A 20967-nucleotide genomic window follows, 5' to 3' on the forward strand; every position below is an offset into this window, starting at 1 on the left:
GATTTGTATTAATTCTTGAAAATACGGCCACTGCCATATTGTATTGAAGTGTTGTGCCTCCTCCATTATGGGCGGTTTAGCATGCAGCAGCTTGTTTCTGGTTTTACAAGACCCTAGGGGGAATATGACACATTTATTTATCTATTGCTGGTTGAAGATTAATTTATTGGCTTTCAAGTCTGAACCAAGACTCCCAATGTTTTCTTGGAATTAGTTAGAAGCTTCTTACCATAAAGGGTGTGTGAAAATCAGTTGACTGCATTGTTACAGGAACCCGCTCCTAATAGAAGTCATTTGGATAGATTTTTGGAGTTTGCGGTTGGGTGTTCATGTGGGAGGTGCAAAGTCAGAACTTGAAAGGGCCGGGCTACAAAACTGTAAGAAGTTGGGAAAACAAGGTCGAGAGAAAAAAATCAAGTGTGATGCCATTCAAACTGGAATGAATCGGGAATGCTCGAAAGACCTTCAGTGACATGCCGTCGTTTTTTAGACAATGACCCCCTCCACTCGCTTTGAAACTAGTAAATTGTGTATCCGTGCTGGCAGGGTTTATGCAGAGAGTAGCCCGCTGTCATCAGCAGAGGGAGCTACCGTGTGTAGTAGTTTGTCTGTGGCTGTAGATATCTTACTATGAGCTTTATATGATTTATTACATGAATACTAGATATACAGCATATACAAACCTTGACGCTAGAAAAATCTAAGTGGCGCTGGGAATTGGCATACAAATAAGGCAATTGTTGAAAAACCATTTCCACCTAAATTACGGTTATGTACAAATGTATACTATCAAACTGTTAGCTTGTTTGATCAGTTTTAATCCGTTATTGTTTTGCCTGATTTACATGAGATATGAAATATTTAGGAATTGGTATATGAACTGACAACACCCTATAGACAAGTAAGGAGCAGATACATGCTACTGGTTTTCATGGGCCTGTTTTCAAAACTTGGAGCACCTTTACACGGGACGACTTGTCAGGCGCAGATGTCCAACAAGTAGTCCCAGCAGTAATCCTTCCTGTGCTTTTATACAGTAATGAGTATCGCTAGTAAATGGAGGCACAATTGGCTGGGGATTGTTCCGGACCGTCCGCTTCCATTCACAGTAAACAGGCAGTCGTTCATAAGTGAGCGACTGCCTGTTTAGACAGGCCAATCCCTAGTTCATATTTCTGCATGCTGCAACTGAACGAGTAGCGAAAGAATTCTCGTTTGTCGTTTGGTTGTGGCATACATTTACGCCCGTGTATAAGGGTCCTTAGGGGTGACGCTGGAAACTTTCTGACTTAAAATGACCCACTGTTTCACAGTAAAAATGTCACCATACATGCAGAATTTACAGGTAACAAACCTGGGGCACTCCTTATTAATATTGCTGCTGCAGTCCCATTCCTCTTTATGTAAAATTGCCACCAGATTCTGAGACTACCTTATAGTAGAGAGAGCTACCTTATAGTAAAGAGGGCTTTGTGAGTTTGAGACACCCCCCTTACTCTCAAGGCAAGGGACCTGAGATCATCGCTGGTTCATCTAAAAGTAGAGGGGGTATATTAGACAACTGAAGCACACTCTATATAAGGTAGTCTGAGAATTAAAAATTAACCCAATTTTTTGGGTGACTTTTCAGAATAAGTAACATGGTGGCCCCCATGGGGGATAGAGACTAGAGATGAGCGAGCGTACTCGGAAAAGCACTACTCGCTCGAGTAATTTGCTTTATCCGAGTATCGCTGTGCTCGTCCCTGAAGATTCGGGTGCCGCTGCGGCTGACAGGTGAGTCGCAGCGGGGAGCAGGGGAGAGTGGGCGGGAGAGAGGGAGAGAAAGATCTCCCCTCCGTTCCTCCCCACTCTCCCCTGCAGCTCCCCGCGCCGTGCCGCCACCCGAATCTTCAGGGACGAGCACAGCGATACTCGGATAAAGCAAATTACTTGAGCGAGTAGTGCTTTTCCGAGTACGCTCGCTCATCTCTAATAGAGACTGTTATGAGAAAAAAAATGTGAATAGCGCTGTAAAATATTTTGGCGCTATATAGGGAAGATAAGTAAGTAAATAAGTTGCACACATGTACCAGAGGAATAACAGGGTCTCTACTTCTGAGCACCCCACAGCCTTACAAATGACTGCCACCGGACAAATGAATGGAGGTGGAGCTGGAGCGGATCGTTCTGGTCTGCCCATCTCCATTCACGGTGAACAGGAGTCGCTCAAACATTAAGCGGCTCTTGTTTACACGGCACGACAGTCGCTTGGTTTTTAACTCTGCTGAAACCAAGCGACTCCAAAAAGTCAGCAATTTCTCAATCAGTGCCCTATCGGTGACCGTGCGTACACGGGCTACTATTGCCTGAATTAGTGGTTTCCAGCAAGAATTCGGGTGATAATCGCCTCGTGTAAAGTACCCTTCTAGTGTCTCCCATACACTGTGTGCACAGAGAAGTGATCCCGCTCTTCTGTCTCTCTGTAGAACACCCTCATAAGTAACTTTGCCATGGAGAACAAGCTACTTGCTCTTTTCCTACTGTAGTTGTCACCGTTGCCTGTCACATATAATGCAGTGTTAGTGGCCATTTAATTTAAAAGCTTCATATGGGTTCACCATCAAATAGTGGTGTCCCCATAGAGCCCGGTGTGATGTAAGAAGCTGGCGGTACATTATCTCAGTGTATCAATGCTTTTCACACAGAAGTGTTTATCATATGAAATCTGGCCGAGAAGCTGAATGTGTTTGACTTTCAGAGAGCCTTGCCTTTATTTACCCGCTTCTCTAAGGTTCTGTAAATGTTTGTTTTGTTCACCTGTTAGACCATTTGATTTCCCCGATCTCTGCAGGGCACATTGCTGCATGCCGATGGGATTTTTCTTTTTGTTTTCTTTTGTTTTTGTCCCTTTTTTCAGCACCTGCATCCTCTGCAGAGGAACATTGCACTTAGGTAGAAGTAGTTGAAGGATTTAGGGCTCCTGCCCACGGACAGATATTTGCTTCGGAGTCTCCGCCAGGGGCGTCCGCTCCGCGGATCCACAGAAAATAGCGCTCATTGCATGTCATGGGAAATTGATTCTTCCTACACACTTGTGGAAACCAATTGCGGTTTCTGCATGCTCCATTTTTGTGCTGATTCCTCACTGATGGCTTCCATTGAAGTCAATGGAAGCCGTCCAATCCCCGGCCCGTCTGCAATCACATTGGCGGTGACTCAGGAAAAGCAGACTGTTAAAAAAACCTGCAACAGCCACTAGCGGATGACTCCTATTGTGGCTGTTAACACCTTTCAAATGCCACTTTGAGTTCTGCCAACAGCATTAAAATGCCTCGCTTGAGATTCTAATGCCCAGAATGCCTCCCTGTTCTGAAATAGTTGTGTGCCGACCAGGTGTCATGGCAGTATGGGACCTTCTGAAGGCTTCCAGGGCTGCCATGAATGATTGTTTGTAGCGCGTCTTAATAGAATGTGGTCAGAATGCAATATAATGCAATACTATACTGCATTATACTGTATAAGTCATCAGATGATCGCAAGTTAAAGTCCCCTATAGGGACTGAAATTAACGAAGAAAGGAAAAACACGTAAATTAAAGTTGTTGTTTTTTTGTTGTTTTTGTTTTTTTTTAAAGTTATTAAAATGTCAAGTTTAACCCCATCTATTCTTAGTTGTTGCATCTAAAATAAAATAAAACATTTAATAAGTTCAGTTTATTAAACCATCGCATTATTAATCCCATGCAGTGACCACTGTAAGAAAAAACAATGCAAACTTCTGCATTACTTGTTCCGTTTTTAAACGGAAATTAAACGGAATGCAATCAAACAGAAACCTTTACGTTTTTTGAATGGGGAAAAAACTGAAATGTTTAATTCAGTTTCATTTCTGTTTCTCTGCTCTGAAAACGGAACAGAAACCAATAACGCCAGTGTGAACAGCCCTGACTGTTGTCAGTTTCTCTATTGGACTGTAACACATGAAGTGGGGAAACATAAATGGGTGTTGTAAGTGAAGACATTTTGGCCGCTCTTAGGTAAAAGCGTATTTTTGCTCTGTATTTGGTCTGTGTTTTACCATTACAGAGGACTAAGGTAAATCTTTGTATATGTTTGCACTGATGTTCTCTCTCACATGCAGCATACACTATTTTTGTGCATTTTTGCCTCTATATTTGCTTTCATTGGTAATATTTTCTATTGGGCAAATGAAGATCAGTATTTACTCAGTTGGAAATAAAACCAATGACAATAACTATGCAGGGAAACACAGATCATACAATGATGGAACACTGATGACATACGGTTGCTATAAAATCCGCAATGCTTCTGTATTTCGGATTCCTATTACTCCGTGTGACTAGACACTCGTCTGAAACTGGTCTTAATGTGAAAATCATTGTTGGAGATTTTAATTGAAAACTGACACTTGCTGTGTTTCATTGTTCCAGGGGAAAGCACTACTACAGTCAGCCCAGTGATTGAAGGAGGGGTGAGCGATGGACAGTGGCATTCTGTACAAGTGCAGTACTACAACAAGGTAGGAAACCTGCTGTACACTGTCAGAGGGTTACGTCCAATACGTTTACCTGTAATCTGAAATAGTTTGTAACTTTTCTTAGCCCATGGATGCTGGATTAAAGTAATGTCACTGTATTTGTTTTCTAAAGAAACTTTATGTGCCATAAATTACTTATTTCTGAAAGCAGGGTGAGCTCCGCTTCCATTTCACTGCATATAAGGCACAGCGCCATATATTTTACATCGACTGTGCCTTGTATAGCAGCTCAATCCCCACTTGAATGGGACTGAGCTGCTCTTAGTTGATGTGACGTGCTTGAAAGGAGGCCAATCTACAACCAGCTGATCAGCAGGGGTCATGAGTGGAGGACCCCCTCTGGTCTGATATTGATGACCTATTCTGAGGATAAAGGCCCATTTACACACAAAAATGATTGCTCAAAAGATGGCTTTTGAGCGATCATTTTCCATAAACTACTAATTGGTACTGTGAGTCGCCAGAAGCTATATTCAGAGAACAGCAGGTGGTCGGGTCTCTGAATAGTTTCCCTTTGTTCTGCTGCGGGGCTGACAGCTGAGACAATGTTACCAGCTCTCCCCTTAGAGAACACAGTGTGAATTCCCTGCTATCGGCTCTTCTGCCGAACGATGGATTTTATGCCGAACATAAAATCATCATTTGGCAGTAAAATGAAAGATGGGCACATTTACACACGATTATCACGCAAATTTTGAGCGACAATTGTTGTGTGTAAAAGGTCCTTTAGTCTTCAATATCTTAGTCCTGGAAAACCCCTTTAATAGGTAATGAAAGCGGCAGCCTCCAGGCAGGTTGTATGTATTTACCCGGAGCAGCTTTCTCTGTCCAAGTAACAAGCGTACATGATGTAACAGCCACTGTAAAGGGAAGTTATTTTTTGCTCTGATTGGTTGAGGGAACCAAGACCTTGTTGAACCTGCAGGCATACTGAAGTGTCTCGAAAATTTGTCTCATTTTGACACACAAGAGTGGTTGATGGTGGCCGTGTGTTTGATTTCATGCTGAACAATAAGCTGAAAACTAAGAACTAGAATGATGCGGGAGAGGTGAACAAAAGGTGTGCCAGGGCTCGTAAATGGGCTGCTCAGGTTTCACTGGCGTATTAACCAGACGTTGGCTGGGGATAGTGTTACTCCTGTACATATGGAAGGGCTGGTAATGTTTCTGGAATGTTCAGTCCCAAGTGTTAAAATGACATTTTTTCTTGTTCCATTTTCCTCCAGGTCAGTGGGCAGCAATCCCGAGTGATTTGAGTCCAACCCCTAGTATCAGCTCTTTGTACTGTGCCTTTATATTAAACCAGAATAGCCTTTGAAAATCTGTTTTTGCTAATTATCCAGAATGTTTCTAGAGCGAGTTGAGTAAGTTTCAGTCGGTGTTACCGATCCTCGACTCTAGATACTTTTCATTCATTCCCACTGGGAATAATCTGACTTTCAGTAATGACTTGTAGTCATCATGCTTGTTTATAGTTTAGGATTGATGTTAGTGTTATCTAGAAAAGAAAAGGCCCACGTTTATAAGAAACTGTTTTTTAGTTCTAATTTTAATATATATATATATATATATATATATATATATAATTATTTTTTTTTTTTTGAAATTTTAATTTCAAAAATTGCATTTAATGAAAGCTCTATTTTTGGGCAACTTGTACCCAAAATGTAAAGTTTATAAAAAATGCCATTTTGTGAAACGTTGTCTTTAAGACCCTTTGTTTGCCCCCACCCCCTTGGGTCCTCTACGACTAAGTGTTGTTAGCAGAAAAAAATGGCATTCAGCTGCACCCCCTTCCCAGGAGTAATTGTTGGCTGATTGTTCCCCTCTCCGGGCATTGCAGCTGTTCAGTACGGCAAACAATGCAAGTCATGCTTGTGACCTGGCTGAACTACAGTGACATGTTGGGAATTCTGGGGATTTTGAGGGTAAAGAACATTCCTAGTCTAAATGTAGAATTATGGAAAGAAAATGTTTCATGTTTTAATTCAAATTTTGAACAGGAAAGAGTAACTGGTAAACTCTATAATCCCTTTGTAGAACTTCTAAGGATGGATTTGGGTGACTGTTAAAAAAAGGTTGATTTGCATAAGAGTATACAAGAGACTACATACATTCTGATAATATAAATGTAATGAAGTTATTAAATAGTCCTTTCTTGTGACACACGAGGCTGGGAGGCTTGAGAGAATTTCACTTCACAAGCTAACCTCAGGAAAACCAAGAACTTCTGTTGCTGGGATAAATTTATGGTCAGCTTTGCAGTTTCACTTTTAACGTATGTATTTGTGCAGTTCTTCTTGTGTATCACTGGCGTAACTATAGAGGATGCAGGGGATGCGGTTGCACCCGGGCCCAGTAGCCTTAGGGGGCCCATAAGGCCCCCCTTCTACATATAGTAAGCCTAGTAGTATGAATAAAGCATTATAGTTGGGGGCCCTGTTACAGGTTTTGCATTGGGGTCAGGAGCTTCAAGTAACACCCCTGTTGTGTATTATATGTGTATAGATGGAAAATGGATTGTTATCACAGTGACCATATACTGCTTTTCTTACTGAACCTGAAACTTTGCCTTTTAAACCCTTAAGGAGCGAGCACCGCAAATTTACGGCGCTTGGCCCTGGGCTTTAATTTCGGCCAAAAGCAAAAATGCGGTGCGGGATTAAAGCCTCTGCTCCTACCATGAAGCAGGAACAGGTTGGGTCCTCAGCTGTCAGACACAGCCCAGGACCCGAAGGAGAAGGTTGAAGCGGTTTTGAACTGCTTTTGCCTTCCCCTTTACCAGGTACATAGTGCTCAATGAGTGCTGTGTACGGAAAAGTAAAAGTAGAAGTGTTTCTTCCACTATGTGAGTCGGCGGTCACATGACTACCAGGTGCTCCCTGTTACAGCAGAGCTGCAGGGTCCTAGTAGACGCTAATCAGCTCTATTAGTGACTACTGTCACTACAGGGGGATGTTTTCCTCTGTAACTGTGGCTTTCATGGATCCCCAAGCTACAGTGGAAAAATGTGGGGAAAAAAAGGCAATGTGAATGACCCCCATAGGTCTTATATGAGGTCATGGAGGACATAGATGTTAAGAAAAAAGTTACAAAAATGAGTATAAGAAAATTACAGAATAAAGTAAAATTAAAAAATAAATAAATAAATAATAATTAAAAAAAATATATATGTAAATGACCCACCACCGACACCAACCAAAACCTTCGCCGTATGCGCCCTGTAATCCGAAACCATACATATTATATCAAAGCGTCCGAAACAAAATGAGGAATCCATTCCTGTACTTTAGCGTAAGCATACTCATTTTAAAAATAAACAACTATAAATTTAAAAAAAAACACCTTTTTTTTTTTTTAGCTTTTTACACCTAATAAAACTAAAAAACAGGGGGGAAAAGTCAGCAAAAAGATATTTAAAAATAGCCCTATATGAAATGGGGAAAAAAAGCAGCAAAAAGAATTTTGGTAGCTGAAGAAGAAAAAATACGGCAGTAAAACCACCACATGGGTAAAATCCCTAAAAAGTGCCTGGTCCTTTAGGATCAAAACACCCTGGTCCTGAAGGGGTTAACATCTCACCGCCCTGACTATGTGAAGTACAGTGTCCCTGAACAAAAAGTCTGAATCTCACATTTTGAGTTTTCTTTGCTGAGTAAATGGAGGAAATTGCATTTTTTACCTTTCGGCTCTCTATTCAGAGCTTCTCCGCTGTGAGGGCACGGTCTCTGCCTATTGACTTTTCAGGGACAAATGTACCCATGAACCATGAAAGCCTTTTTTAAAGGAATATCCCATTTGTCTCTTAGCAACTTTCTCCACAAGATGAGGTCATTGTAACTCGTATCATCCTTGGAGCGCTGGCTGCTGGGGAGCAGTCTTATCCCATTGTGGACGGTTTTAGAACAGAGGCAACTGTAGCAAGAGGAAAATAACATCTTGTATACAGTGCTGCTCTACAATTGTTGGCTTGTTCCTAATTCTGCATTTTCATGTGAGACAGTTGTGTGTTGAACATGCAAATACAAAGAGTGAAGGTGTTCCTGGGATCTGCTGCCAGCAGGTATCATCCGTCTTCAGCTTCATGCTGAGTAGTGGACTCCAGGAGGCCATGAAGTCACAACTCACTGGAAGGAGGCTTTCCCTCCAACAGGTCATAATAATGCTTGATGTGTACCCTATCCATCACATGGATTGTTAGCATTATCACAAGAAGGACTTCTCCAGACAAGCATGTCCAATTTTGGTCTGTGGAGAATGGAATTGCAGCATTTTAGGTGGTGTATGTGCACTTTGCCTCCTCATGCGTTCTCTTTTTTTTTTTTTTTAACTTTTCGATGTCTTACCCATACTTTTCTTGCACTAAAAAAATGGAAGGACGTCCAATCCTGACAATAATAATAATAATGACAATAAGAAGATTCGGTAGTTCCATAACCCCTTCATCAAAGCCTCACATGGTGTTCTAGGGAGATTTCAGGTCTTGACAGTGTGGCGTTATGCAGCTTATAATAAAGTCATTTATTCTATACCTACAACTACTATATATATATATATATATATATATATATATATATATATATATATATATATATATATAGTATGTGTGTGCGATAATATCTAAAATTAAGAACTCCTTCCTTTCTCTTTGCATTGACCTATTTTTATGGTAAATCCTAGCCGAGATACCTTCCATCACAAAGGATTTGGAGGTAATGCTATCCTGTGAGGCACAGTAGGGGTCACTGGACTGCAGTCAAAGGTTTTTAATTCCATAAATTCTGACTATTATATAAGAAAACCTTTTCCATCTTTGGTATATATTTAGATGATCTATTGTCTTATTTATTGACCATATGTGTAGCAGAATATCTCTGTTTCAGGAAAGAAATGTATAAAATCCCTCCAATACAAAGGCAGTGATCCAGTAAAGTGGACAATGAGTTGACCAATTGGATGTAGTTCATTGACCTGGATCCTTCGAGGGTTCAGATGCTTAATTCACTTTAGTAGTCTAATACATACTGAGTTATTGTGTGCAGCAGGCATATGCACTACAAAGGAGGCCTGTGCGGCCCTCTTGGGGTGACTTCCTGAGACCACTAATGACAGTACCTTGGCTCATTGCTCTTTGTGCACATGCAAATAGCAAGGACACATGAGCCTCTCTATAGGAATACAATTAGAAGGCTAATTTTTATGCTGATCCAAGTGATTAAAAATGCAGTGACACAACACGGCGGTTCAGAGACAGATTGCACATATAAAAGCACTACATATGTGCTAATTTTAGGCACTCCAACATTTTGGAATTTAAATAGTGTTAAGCTGCTAGAATAGATCATAATGAGGACAAGTGTTCTACATTTTATGGCATTCCCAATTAGAGATAAAGGCTCACAGATTTTACACTTCCATCTTTTCATGCATTTTCCTGTTCCTGGATGTTTGCAATAGACTGTTTTTATTCAGGTGGATGTAAAATAGTTCTATTATGAATGATACAGTATTTGTATCTACTGATTGTTGTACAGTACCAGTATTAAGATGTCCTCAGATGCACCATAACACATAGCTCTACACCTCCCTGCAAGTTGCTATCAATGGCGGGTGAGACCCCATCTAATGACAGTTGTAATGTTTTGTATTGAGTTAGACACTCTGATTGGTTCTAACATTAGCACCTCCAGGTTGGGGATCGTGTACAGCCAATGGGAAAAATCCCTACAATTTTTCTTACACCGAAGTCCATATATAACATTGGTGTCACTGTACTGTAATGATACACAATGATGGTGTCGGGGCACCACTAATATCATTACTAATGACCAATTCGTAATAAAAAAAAACAAAGTTGCACAGTTACCACATTTCCATTACTCTATTTATTTCTAAAGTGTAAGAAAATCTATTGACAGTAATGACTGCATGGAGGACCGAGCTCTGGCCCATTTCTGGTTGGTTTGGTTGTATGTGTGGATATTTAAAGGGCTGTAGTTTGGTGTACTTGTGCCATGTGAGGCCAATGTCAGACTGCACATTTAGAGCAACAGATACATGCATTTGTCTGAACAAAATCCAAAAAAAACTTTACTTTTTATATGGAATCCGAAAATAACCTAATGTATTGTTTAAATCAGGTTTTTATGTTAAACATTTTTAGAGCGTTTGGTCATATTTTTTTAGGCCACTTAAACAAAAGTTTTCTCTACAGAACAGGATTACAATGAAAGGTAACACCTATATACAGAGTCGAGTCACATTATTATGACCATTAGCCGAAATCCAAAGTAACCAACTGCCGTGTGCCGCACAGACAGCAGTTAGATGGGCTAGGAGTGACTCTGTAAGGTGCAGGTAGGTGGTCACAGGTATCTGGAGCCATACTGACTGCAGTGCATCCCACAGTTACTGGAGGGTTCATGTCGGGAGGATCCATAGAGCAAACACAACAATCAAACTGGGCCCACGGATGCTCAATAGGGTTAAAGTCTGCAAAATTAGAGGGCCAAAGAAGTATTTGGAAGTCTTAGTCGTGCTCTTCCAACCGCTGCAAGATGGATTCATAACCAAATCTGTTAAGAGCGCCCTCCACACGGATGAGCGGACCCAGAGAATACCATGAAAAAATTCCCCAGACCATAACACTGTCTCCACCAGCTTGTGTTCTTCCAACAGTCATTGCAGGGTGATTGCTCTCTGATGTTTCTTACCTGACACACCAACTTCCATCTGTTCGATGAAGTAGAAAATAAGACTTATCGGAGAAGGTAACTCTTTGCCAATCAGCGGTGGTGCAGTACCGAAACTGTCATGCAAATTGAAGTACTTGAAATGCACTTTTATTAGCACAGGTTCAGTGACCATTCGTCTGCTTTGGAGCTCCATATGCAGTACGGTAAGCCGGATTGTTGTTGTAGTAGCCCCCTGGTTCATTTTCACGGTGAGCTGCTCTACTGTAGCGTATCACTCAGCCCTTGCACACCTTCATTGCCAACGTTACCCTCTCACATCAGTGGCCCGTGGTGCTCCACAGTTTCCACGTCAGCTCTTCCCAATGGTGCCATTTGTCCACTCATGACGCACTTTTACTACAGCAGCACGTTAACAAACTGTGGTGTTTTGGAAAATACTGCCACCCTTGGCTCAAAAGCCAATAAGCATCCCTTTTTGCAACTCTGATAAATTGCTTTTTTTACCCATGATAACAGCGAGTGATATGTGAGCAAACAGCCTATCGCACACTTTATATACCCACCAACCAGCCCAACGACACTTTCATGTGCTGCCGATGTCGAAAGTAGGAGCTGATCATTATAATGTGACTTAACTGTGTTCATGGATAACATTGGATCTAACTTGCTTGCACAATGATCTCTGCACAGGTCACAGAGCATGCCTAGAACAGTTTCTTATAAAAGTCAATGAGCCTCTCCTTTCTATTGTTTCTATGATACATCAGGCTTCTGGACAGGAAGTGTCAGACTATTATTATTATTATTAGGCTTAGTGGCCAAAGTGAAAACTGCAAGATATTAGGATTTTAAAAAAATATATAAATTGTGACACCAAAAATGTAGAAAAAAATTGCCAAGAATTCTAGGAAGAATGTGTTTAACTTCATTTAATCATTTTCTTATGACCCCTCCCCTTTAACTTTGTGGATATAAAAAAGAAAGTGATAGCAGTAGTTATCATTTAACTATTTTTTAGCACTAAAGCATCATCCACATTTTCGGCAGTCTGAAGTGGGACTTGTTTAATAGTTTTCTTTCTATTCTGATCATATAATTTAAGTACATGTTCAACACGGCTTAAGTGATGTTTGCGACACTGATTTACCAATCAGCATAACGGTAATCTTGGCACTACAATCATTATTCTAATATAGATGCTTGTAAATAGCAGGACAGCTGGAGTAAAAGACACTTCACTTTTACAAGACAGCAGGAGTCAGGTTGATGGTTGAGAAGATTTATTTCTTCTAGCTTGTGGCTTTTACAGTTTTGACTTCAGATTAGGTTTACAATTTATCACCATAAGCAGCTGCCAGCCTTATAAGGGTCAGTGTCTTTCCTGGATTATTATGAATACCATGTAAGAATACCTTACATAGACTTGGCTTTCAAACAATCCTCCAAGCATATAGCAAATGCCAGGCTAATGTCATTGTGCAATACATACCATTGTGTAAATATTTTGAAAGCTCTAGAATTCATATGCCCCATTCACATTGTGATCCCCTTGGTGGGCTCCTTCTGCACGGTTTCCAGCACAACAGTAATGGTGGATGGATTATGTCTCTAAATACGAACAAAAAAATCAAGGATGGAATGATAAGAAATAAGTGAAATTGAATGAAGTTAACATGTATTTTCACTATTTGAATTTTCGCATTCAAAATCCACCATTCACAGATGAGGAAACTAAAAGCTTGGAAGTCTAAAGAGTTGTGTTTCCACAGCTAAAATACATAATATTACAGTATATGGGTATTAGTGTATCTTGACGCCACCAGGTGGAATCAAGATTGAAAGGAGGGTGACACCCCCTGAACTGCTTGGCTGCACAGGGGGAGAGCCCCCAGGTCCTGCAAGGGCACTACACAAAAAATAGAGAATCCATACAGCGGACGCCAGCGCTGCAGCCGTGAAATCCCCAGGAACAAGTGCCTTGCCCAGCAGCATCGGCTGTGGCGGCGAGGCGGAAGGCTCCGTCAGTGTAGAAGCCCTGGCAGCAACAAGTGGATTCTTTGGTGGTGGAGGCAGCCCAGAAGTCCCCTCATGGTTTAAGCGCTGCACGCCGTCGCCAGCAGGGAGAGGAAACCTAAGCCGGGAACGGCCGTCACGGGTCATTGATGCGGCCACCGCAACGTAAATGACAGCCGTCGCCCAGGACCAAGGCGTAATGCCAAAGCAGTGGGGACGGCGGTGTCAGCCGGTACTGATAGGTGAGCAGGCAACAGAGTATTAGACTTGCTTTAAATACCGCCCGTAATGGACCAAAAAAACATACTGCAGCGTCTCGAAAGATTTGCATTCCAGTGCTGCAGCCTTACCCTCTGGGTTTCTACAGTTATTAGCCTTACATTATGACATGTAAATGCTGCCATGTTACAGCGGTAACAGGCCACCATTCACAGATTATAATGTAAGGCTAATAACTGTAGTAACCCTGAGTGTAAGGCTGTGCTGGGACAAATCTATCCACACTGTGCTGCTAGGACCTTTCTACCTTCACCCTATCGAGAGCTGGGGATGTGAGAGGGGCGTTCCTCCTGTCAAACCCCTAACTTCCGGTGGTGTCAAGGTACACTAATACCAAGTATATGTAGGTACACTAAAGGTAATAGCAAGTCCCTTGAAGTGAAGCTGATTGCTGGTGGTCCTACAGAGCTGAGATGCACTCTATAATGCCCATGCATTTGCAGTCCTAACTATAATGATCATCAATCCATAAGGTGCCAGTAATTATATTTTTCTGCTGTCTTAGGGATTTTGCCTTTGGATTTAAAGCTTTAGTGTTGTCATAACAAGCCAGAATAACAATGAGACAAACCTTTACTCTGTAGTCTACATGAAAACTCCAAATTATATACAATGTAACAGGCAAACGCGTCTTGTTTTTTTGCCTCTTTGAAGTTAATTACCTTAGAGCAATTTGTGGCAATGAAAAGTATCATATTTTTCTCTCTCAAGTAAGAGATCAGCAAGTCTGTGATACCTCAGATGACAGGTCTCATTAGGCCTTAAGGCCGCACTGCCGGCAATGCAGATGTTTTGTGTCCTCACAGTAAAGGGATACTTTATTATAACACACTCCTATAATTATTCTGTAGTGACTTTACACACATTGATGTTGGTTTTTTCAGTTGTGCCATTAAGGCTTTTTGCTGTCATAACTTTTTGAGACCGTAGCATCTGTTCTAATAGATTCTGCAGTAGCATAGAAGACTGCATCCACAATCACTAAAACTATTTAATGAGAATAATCCCACCCACTAAATGGCTCCTTATAGGTTCAAGTGGAATCTTGCTACATATGTCCATAATCACATGCAGGGGCCCCTTTTCCTAATACCTGCATGTAACTGGCTTGAGAACGCCAAAGAAGAAAACAGTTCCCAGAATCCCCCTCAGCCAGTGGGCAAGTTTTGAAAGGACCAGTGAGAGAAGAGCCACCATATACATGTATGTATGCATAACTCTTGATTTTGGTCCCTGCAGGTAGCACCTTACCATATATGTGTTTTACTATGCCTTATCTCATGCTACTTTTGCTTTGTTCAATTATACAGCAATATCTCCAATGATTGATACTCCTGAGTTTATACCACAACGTAACTACATCACATCCCCGAAGATAGGATTCAGATGGAACGCTGAGATGGAACCATATGATTCCACTTCTGAAATAGAGACCGAGACCAATAAAGTTTGAGCAGGGATTCTTTGGCTTAATATTCGACACAAATGCTGGAAATGACCAGAAATCTGTTAAAATGGAAACCTTATTGGTCTCTGTTACAGCAGTGGAAGCCTGTGGTTCCATCCCAGGTTTCCACTTGAATCCCTTCTTCAGGAATTAACCCTGTGATGGATCCACTGGACGTAGTTCTACTGTGGTACAAACCCAACCCAAATACAAAAAATTCAAGGTTTCTCCTCACCAACTGCCTTCTCCCAGACTATTTTTTTTAAGTCTTAGCCTCTTTAGAAGTCAATGGAGAAACCATACGATCTGCCTATCAGTGCACCATTTTTTCCCTTATTACCATCAATGAAGACTTCCTTCTGCGTCCTGATATTACTGAGTGAATCTGGGCTGCAATACCAGACACAACCTATGGTCAAATGTGGCTCTATTTCTTTGGAAGAAAATGCAGAACATTTCTTAAGTCTCCAACAGCAAATTTAATAGAAAGGAAAACAACAGTTAATTATATGTACGGGATAAAATAATAGGAATAGTGCATTCAACGCACAATGTTCTAGAAGCTGGGAGAGCGCTTAGCAAGAAGCCTCTTGTTGAATTTAGTTTGAGTAGTGCTCAGTGCAGAAACCTTTGACATCCCTCGTTATTGTTTTATATTACCCAGTGGAGGTGATGTATTGTCTAAAGAGCTAGACATGTCAGGAAGCCACTGCTCAGGGGTCAGTAGGTCTCTTCTTAAAGTCATAAGGGACAAGACTTGGCCACAAAAACTAACCTAACTGATGAAAATGGTACGATAAGGAATTGTTTATTCAGTGACAGCAAACATGGCTTAGAATTCAAACTACTGTATCAGTCATGCGGCTAATTGTACTATTTGTTCAAAAGTCATTAACTCTTCATATATTAGCAATAGTTACTGTAACATATACAAACTATGTTCATGCACCCAGTCAGATGAATTTGAATCCTGCTGTTCAGAGAGCAGGTGTACACTCCCAGAAACTGTTTTCTATATGTGTATCTTCAGGTTGCTATTTGTATATTTTACCGAACACTCTCCTGGTCTCATGGATCCTATGCTATGATTCATTTCTATAGTATGTATATATGTGTGTGCATGTATGTATGCATGTGTAAATGTAATATATATAAATATATATATATATATATATATATATATATAAAATTGAATGTATGCATGTCTGTCTGTTTGTCCTTTATGCGCTACTACACCATTCATCCGATCGCCATGAAACTTTGTGAAGTTGAGTACACTCCCGGGAAGATTATAGGCATAGTACAACTATCCTATGATAAATGGTGCGCGTGCGAGAGTCGTCGACAGTTACGCCCCCCCATGTAGATCGTTCGATTTCCATCATTGCCGCTTATTCTCTCACTTCCTGATGTCGTAGAAACATGAAATTTGGCACGAGCATTGATTATGTCATAAATAGGAAAAGTGAATGGGTCCCAACTCGATTATTTAATTCTAAGTGCCAAAGAATTAGCGTCCAAATTTTACGTACGGAATCGAATTCTCTCACTTCCCGATGTAATTTGGCACGCGCATTGATTATGTCATATATAGGAAAAGTTAATGGGTTCCAACTCGATTATTCAATTCTAAGCGCCAAAGAATTAGCGTCCATATTTTACGTACGGAATCTAATTTTCTCACTTCCCAATGTCATAGAAACTTGAAATTTGGCACGAGCATTGATTGTCATAAATAGGAAAAGTTAATATATAAATATTTTATATTCGTATAAAAACGAATGTATGTATGTATGTATGTATTCGCAGCAACGTGCGACGGGTAAGCTAGTGTGTATGTGTGTGTATATATGTATATATATATATATATATATATATATATCTCAACATAGCTAATGTAAGAATATGTAGTAACTGAGAAAACCATGAGTTGAGTGTGTAATATAGAGACTGGTACGCTGTCAGCTATTTTGTTGTGTGTGTGTCAGACCTATCTCAGATTCCATTTGGTATCTGCGGTATAATCCCATTCAGGCCTATGGCCTTTTGAATGTTTTCATGTTGTGTGACCATTTACTTGTTTATGAAGTCTAAGGTAAATCATTCACCTAGGAGTTGGATTCTCACAGATGCTTTGGCTACAAGATTCATATTGGGGCAAAAATCTTTTAATAAGGATTATTGGTCGTGTGTAGGTCCTAGCCCAATATGAATTATATTTTCGGAATCGGGTGAGTCAGCTGAATAGAATGCATCTAAACTTACTGAGGTGCGGGCCCCGAACACCCCCAAATGGTGTATCCGCGTACCTGGTTATTATTTTATGTGCCACGTTTGGTGTCGTTGAATGGATAAAATCATGACCAGAAATATGCCAGGCCTATATTCTCAATCAGAGATATGTGGAGATATGCTCCTAAATGGGGAGTTATGGTTTTTCACTGGTACAAACACATTTACCTCTCCCTCCTCTGAATGACCTCAGAGGGGGCGTGGGGAGGTGGATTCTGGGAAAACATTACAAACTGGTGGGTTAGAGAGACCGATTGTCAGACCTTCACAGATACCACAGCGTAAGGACTTTCCCGTTTGCTTCCAGTGACTCTACACAATCAGAACCTTGAGCCAAACATCCCAAATCTGGTATCTTCTTTATTTCTTTTTTTTATTTTAAGTATTGTCTATTGTGTATGCCTGTGAACCTTATCTCTACTGTAGCATGTTTTTCTGTATATTTTTGTATGTACATCACTGTTTGGCACTGCTAGTTTTTTTTTAGAATAAATCTGCAATTTATTAGTCAAACGTTGTACATTTTAAAATAAATCATAACGCCCAAAGATTGTGTAGGTTCCAGCTTGCCTGGGAAACCAAAGCTGGTGGTGGCAGCGAGTGTGTGTGTGTGGGTATTGTAGAGTGCGGGACTCATTAGACTGCATCAGGGGGTGATTTGAGCTTTCGTTCTGCATGCGTACAGAAGCCTTGTAAAGCTTGGTACAAATCTGCCTGTATTCTAACGACTCTGTGCTTGCAATCCCGATAGCGTGATCGATCGAGGCTCTGCCATAACAAGTGTTCACAGCTGTGAGAGCGCTTGAATTAGTCGATCTGTAACAAATCTATGATGGAAGTGGGATAGATTTGGGGTCTCCCCTTCTCTCCCTCTCCCATCTGTGAAAGAGTACATTTTCAGATACCACCTTTCTGCATGTTTTACTGATTAGTTCAAATGGCCATTATGCAGCTATCCCTTCAGTATACATAAGTGGGCTAGTGTTACCTTGGTTAGTTATTTCTTTCTGCCTGAAAGAAATAACTAAATCCTGGCCTCTTTCTCCTCAGATGGGCATGTAATCTCCATTCTAACCAGCTCAGATCTACTAGGGGTTATGAATTCAGTTTATAGTCTGTTTCAAAGTCTGTGTGATTCTGTTGCATGGATCTACCACAGAAACTGTCTAGAGGCAAAGACTGACACTCCTATCACAGTTACTGATGATGATCTCACAGCTCCTGTCACACAGTTATAACAGAGGAGACAACAGCTCATCCTGCTGACAGTACATATATGGGCTGTAGCCTACCCAGGTAAATATAGATGGTAATAATAAGCAAACTGCACCTTCCCCACCCCAGGTAAAATTGTATAACCCCAGCTAATGCTGGGCTCATTGCATCATGGGATAGATATGACACTGAAAGTACAAAATGTCAAGATTGTGGCAGACAGAGGGCTGCACTGCATGGTTGGAATACACAAAGAAGACCTCTAGAATGTGACAGGCAATCAGGTGAGGGCAGCAGGCATAGAAAAATGTGTTTTCACCAGACTGGCCCTATAGGTAAATTTGGAAGCATTCTGGTGAGATGATCTGTGGTTCTGTTTGAGTTTGGGGCTCTTACATGTATGTCCTAGACCTTTGGCTGCTCAGCAAGCTGAAACATAAACTAAGCCAGATAAGTGTTCCAAGGGGGTTATTCATTACACATAGAAGGTACTCGTTACTACAACTCCAAGTAATTGATTTGTGAGATTTCTACCAATCACGTTTGATCATCAGGCATAATTCAAAGTAACTCAAAGGCTGTCAACTGCTACTGTCTTGTTATTGACATGCACATCAATCATATTAAATACTTCTCTGATTAGTCCCTTTACTCTTTCCACTTTGACATATTGGCCTGGATATAGCAAATACTGCAGATACAGCAGAAAATGTGGTGTATCGCAGAAAGAAAGCCAAATTCATTATGTTCATCTTATGGCATTGAAATGATTTGTGGGTCAGGCCTTCAGGTAGAATAAATACCAGTGATGTTCTTTTGGATTGACTTGCATCTTAGTATCATTTCTCACATTTTACTTGAAGATGAACCATTTTGCATCTCCATTGATTTAAATGTATTACTTTTTTCCATCATCTATGTGGCTATCTATAGAAGACACTGACATGATGTTAGTACAACATTCATTTATTGACTCTTCATAGTTATTCATCCATAGGAGCCATGGCCTTTGGTAGGCCAATCCATAGGTATCTGAGCCTCACATGATCACCTGGCCCCACATGAGTAGCACTCAACTGTTACTGTGCTCTCCTGGTGTGACCCGGCAATGATGCTTCATCTCTCTGGATGTAGCTCCTAATCTTCTCTATCTTCCTCCAGTGCAGCAGCTCTACTCCTTCCAGGACTCCATTCTTCCGTCTTGCCTGCTCCACTGCAAGCTAGCTCTTCACCCCAATGCTCTGAACAGGCCTCGCTCTCTATCTGGCCCAGACCACCATGAAGACTTTCTAGCCATGACTTGACTCGCAAGCTCCCTATTTTACTGCTACCCTAGTACCTCCTACACTTTAATAGTACCTTCAGACAGTTATAATTCCTCCACTCTGCCTATCACAGAATAATAATGGCTCCTTGATGTCCCTTCTAGTCCCTTATGTGCTTCCACAGTAACTTTTTACCATCTTTCTTCCGCCTTCATTTCCTGAATGCCGTTACAATACTTTGTGAATGAGCTCCATCCTCTCATTATTACTACTTTATTAACCTGGTCTCTCTCATACATAGTGACACATGGCCCCGCAATGTGTGTATCTTCAACTCTGCTCCTCTTTTCAGTGCCTCAAAGTAGGAAGAACCAGAGAGCAGACGACAGGGGAGCAGGATTATAGATGCACACAATACCAGGACGTGTGTCATGACATATATGATAGGCCAGGTCACCATAGAGGTAACAACTGCTGGGAAGGAGCTGATTAGAGAAGAAGTAACATGACAGTCGGACTCCCTTAGCACCTCCATTCTTCCTACTTTTTTCTCAACTACATTCAAATCTTGAGAATCGTAAAACAGTTGAAAACAGCGCCGCCATCAGGGGTCTGGGGCATGGGCACTATTTTTTCTGTGGCTAAAGTGGTCCTTATAGGAACATTAAGGAACCATATGTGAGAGAGGCAATCACAACACCCCTAGAATCATGTAGTGATGGTAATTTTATGAGAATTAGTAGATACATTTCCATTTACCGTTCGCCAACAGTTTGCTTTATAGATATGTCAGATCATTGTATTCCTGGTAGGGTGTATTCACACTGAAACCAAAACTCCCTTTACCAGCCATTTCTTGCTTTGGCTTCAAAAACTGCATAAAAATAGTTCTTGTGACGTCCCCTTAGAGCGCACATTTTTAAATCTAGAGTGCATTGTGGTAACACATAGGAAAGCTCTCAGTAATATTTGCCCAGATAAATACCCGCCTCCCTGTTTGTCCTGGTGATTAGTGTTCTCTTGCTCTCCTTCCCCTATAAACCCTATTGAGTGACAGTGGCATAGCTCTAAGGTTTTCAGAGGTAGCCGTTACCCCCGACTCCTGGAGGGCCCTTGGACTACTATTACACACTTACAGAGAAACGCTGATTTCAGGCAGCACTTGTACCTGTCAGTTCAATCACTAGGACAAGCCCTGCGGGAGAAACCCTGCAGTGTAATA

At 41.1% G+C, this 20967-nt stretch overlaps 1 protein-coding gene across 5 annotated transcripts in view; it reads left to right on the forward strand.

Moving 5' to 3' along the window:
* CELSR1 (cadherin EGF LAG seven-pass G-type receptor 1) overlaps positions 1–20967 on the forward strand; it is a 156986-nt gene that overhangs the window by 75442 nt on the left and 60577 nt on the right. For all 5 annotated transcript variants that reach the window (XM_066591892.1, XM_066591894.1, XM_066591895.1 and 2 more), the window contains exon 5: positions 4433–4521. In XM_066591892.1, coding sequence (XP_066447989.1) covers positions 4433–4521 — 89 coding nt within the window. The remainder of the gene's footprint in view (positions 1–4432; positions 4522–20967) is intronic.

This window comes from Eleutherodactylus coqui, chromosome 2 (genome assembly GCF_035609145.1).
Source record: "Eleutherodactylus coqui strain aEleCoq1 chromosome 2, aEleCoq1.hap1, whole genome shotgun sequence".
Classification (NCBI taxonomy): Eukaryota; Metazoa; Chordata; class Amphibia; order Anura; family Eleutherodactylidae; genus Eleutherodactylus; species Eleutherodactylus coqui.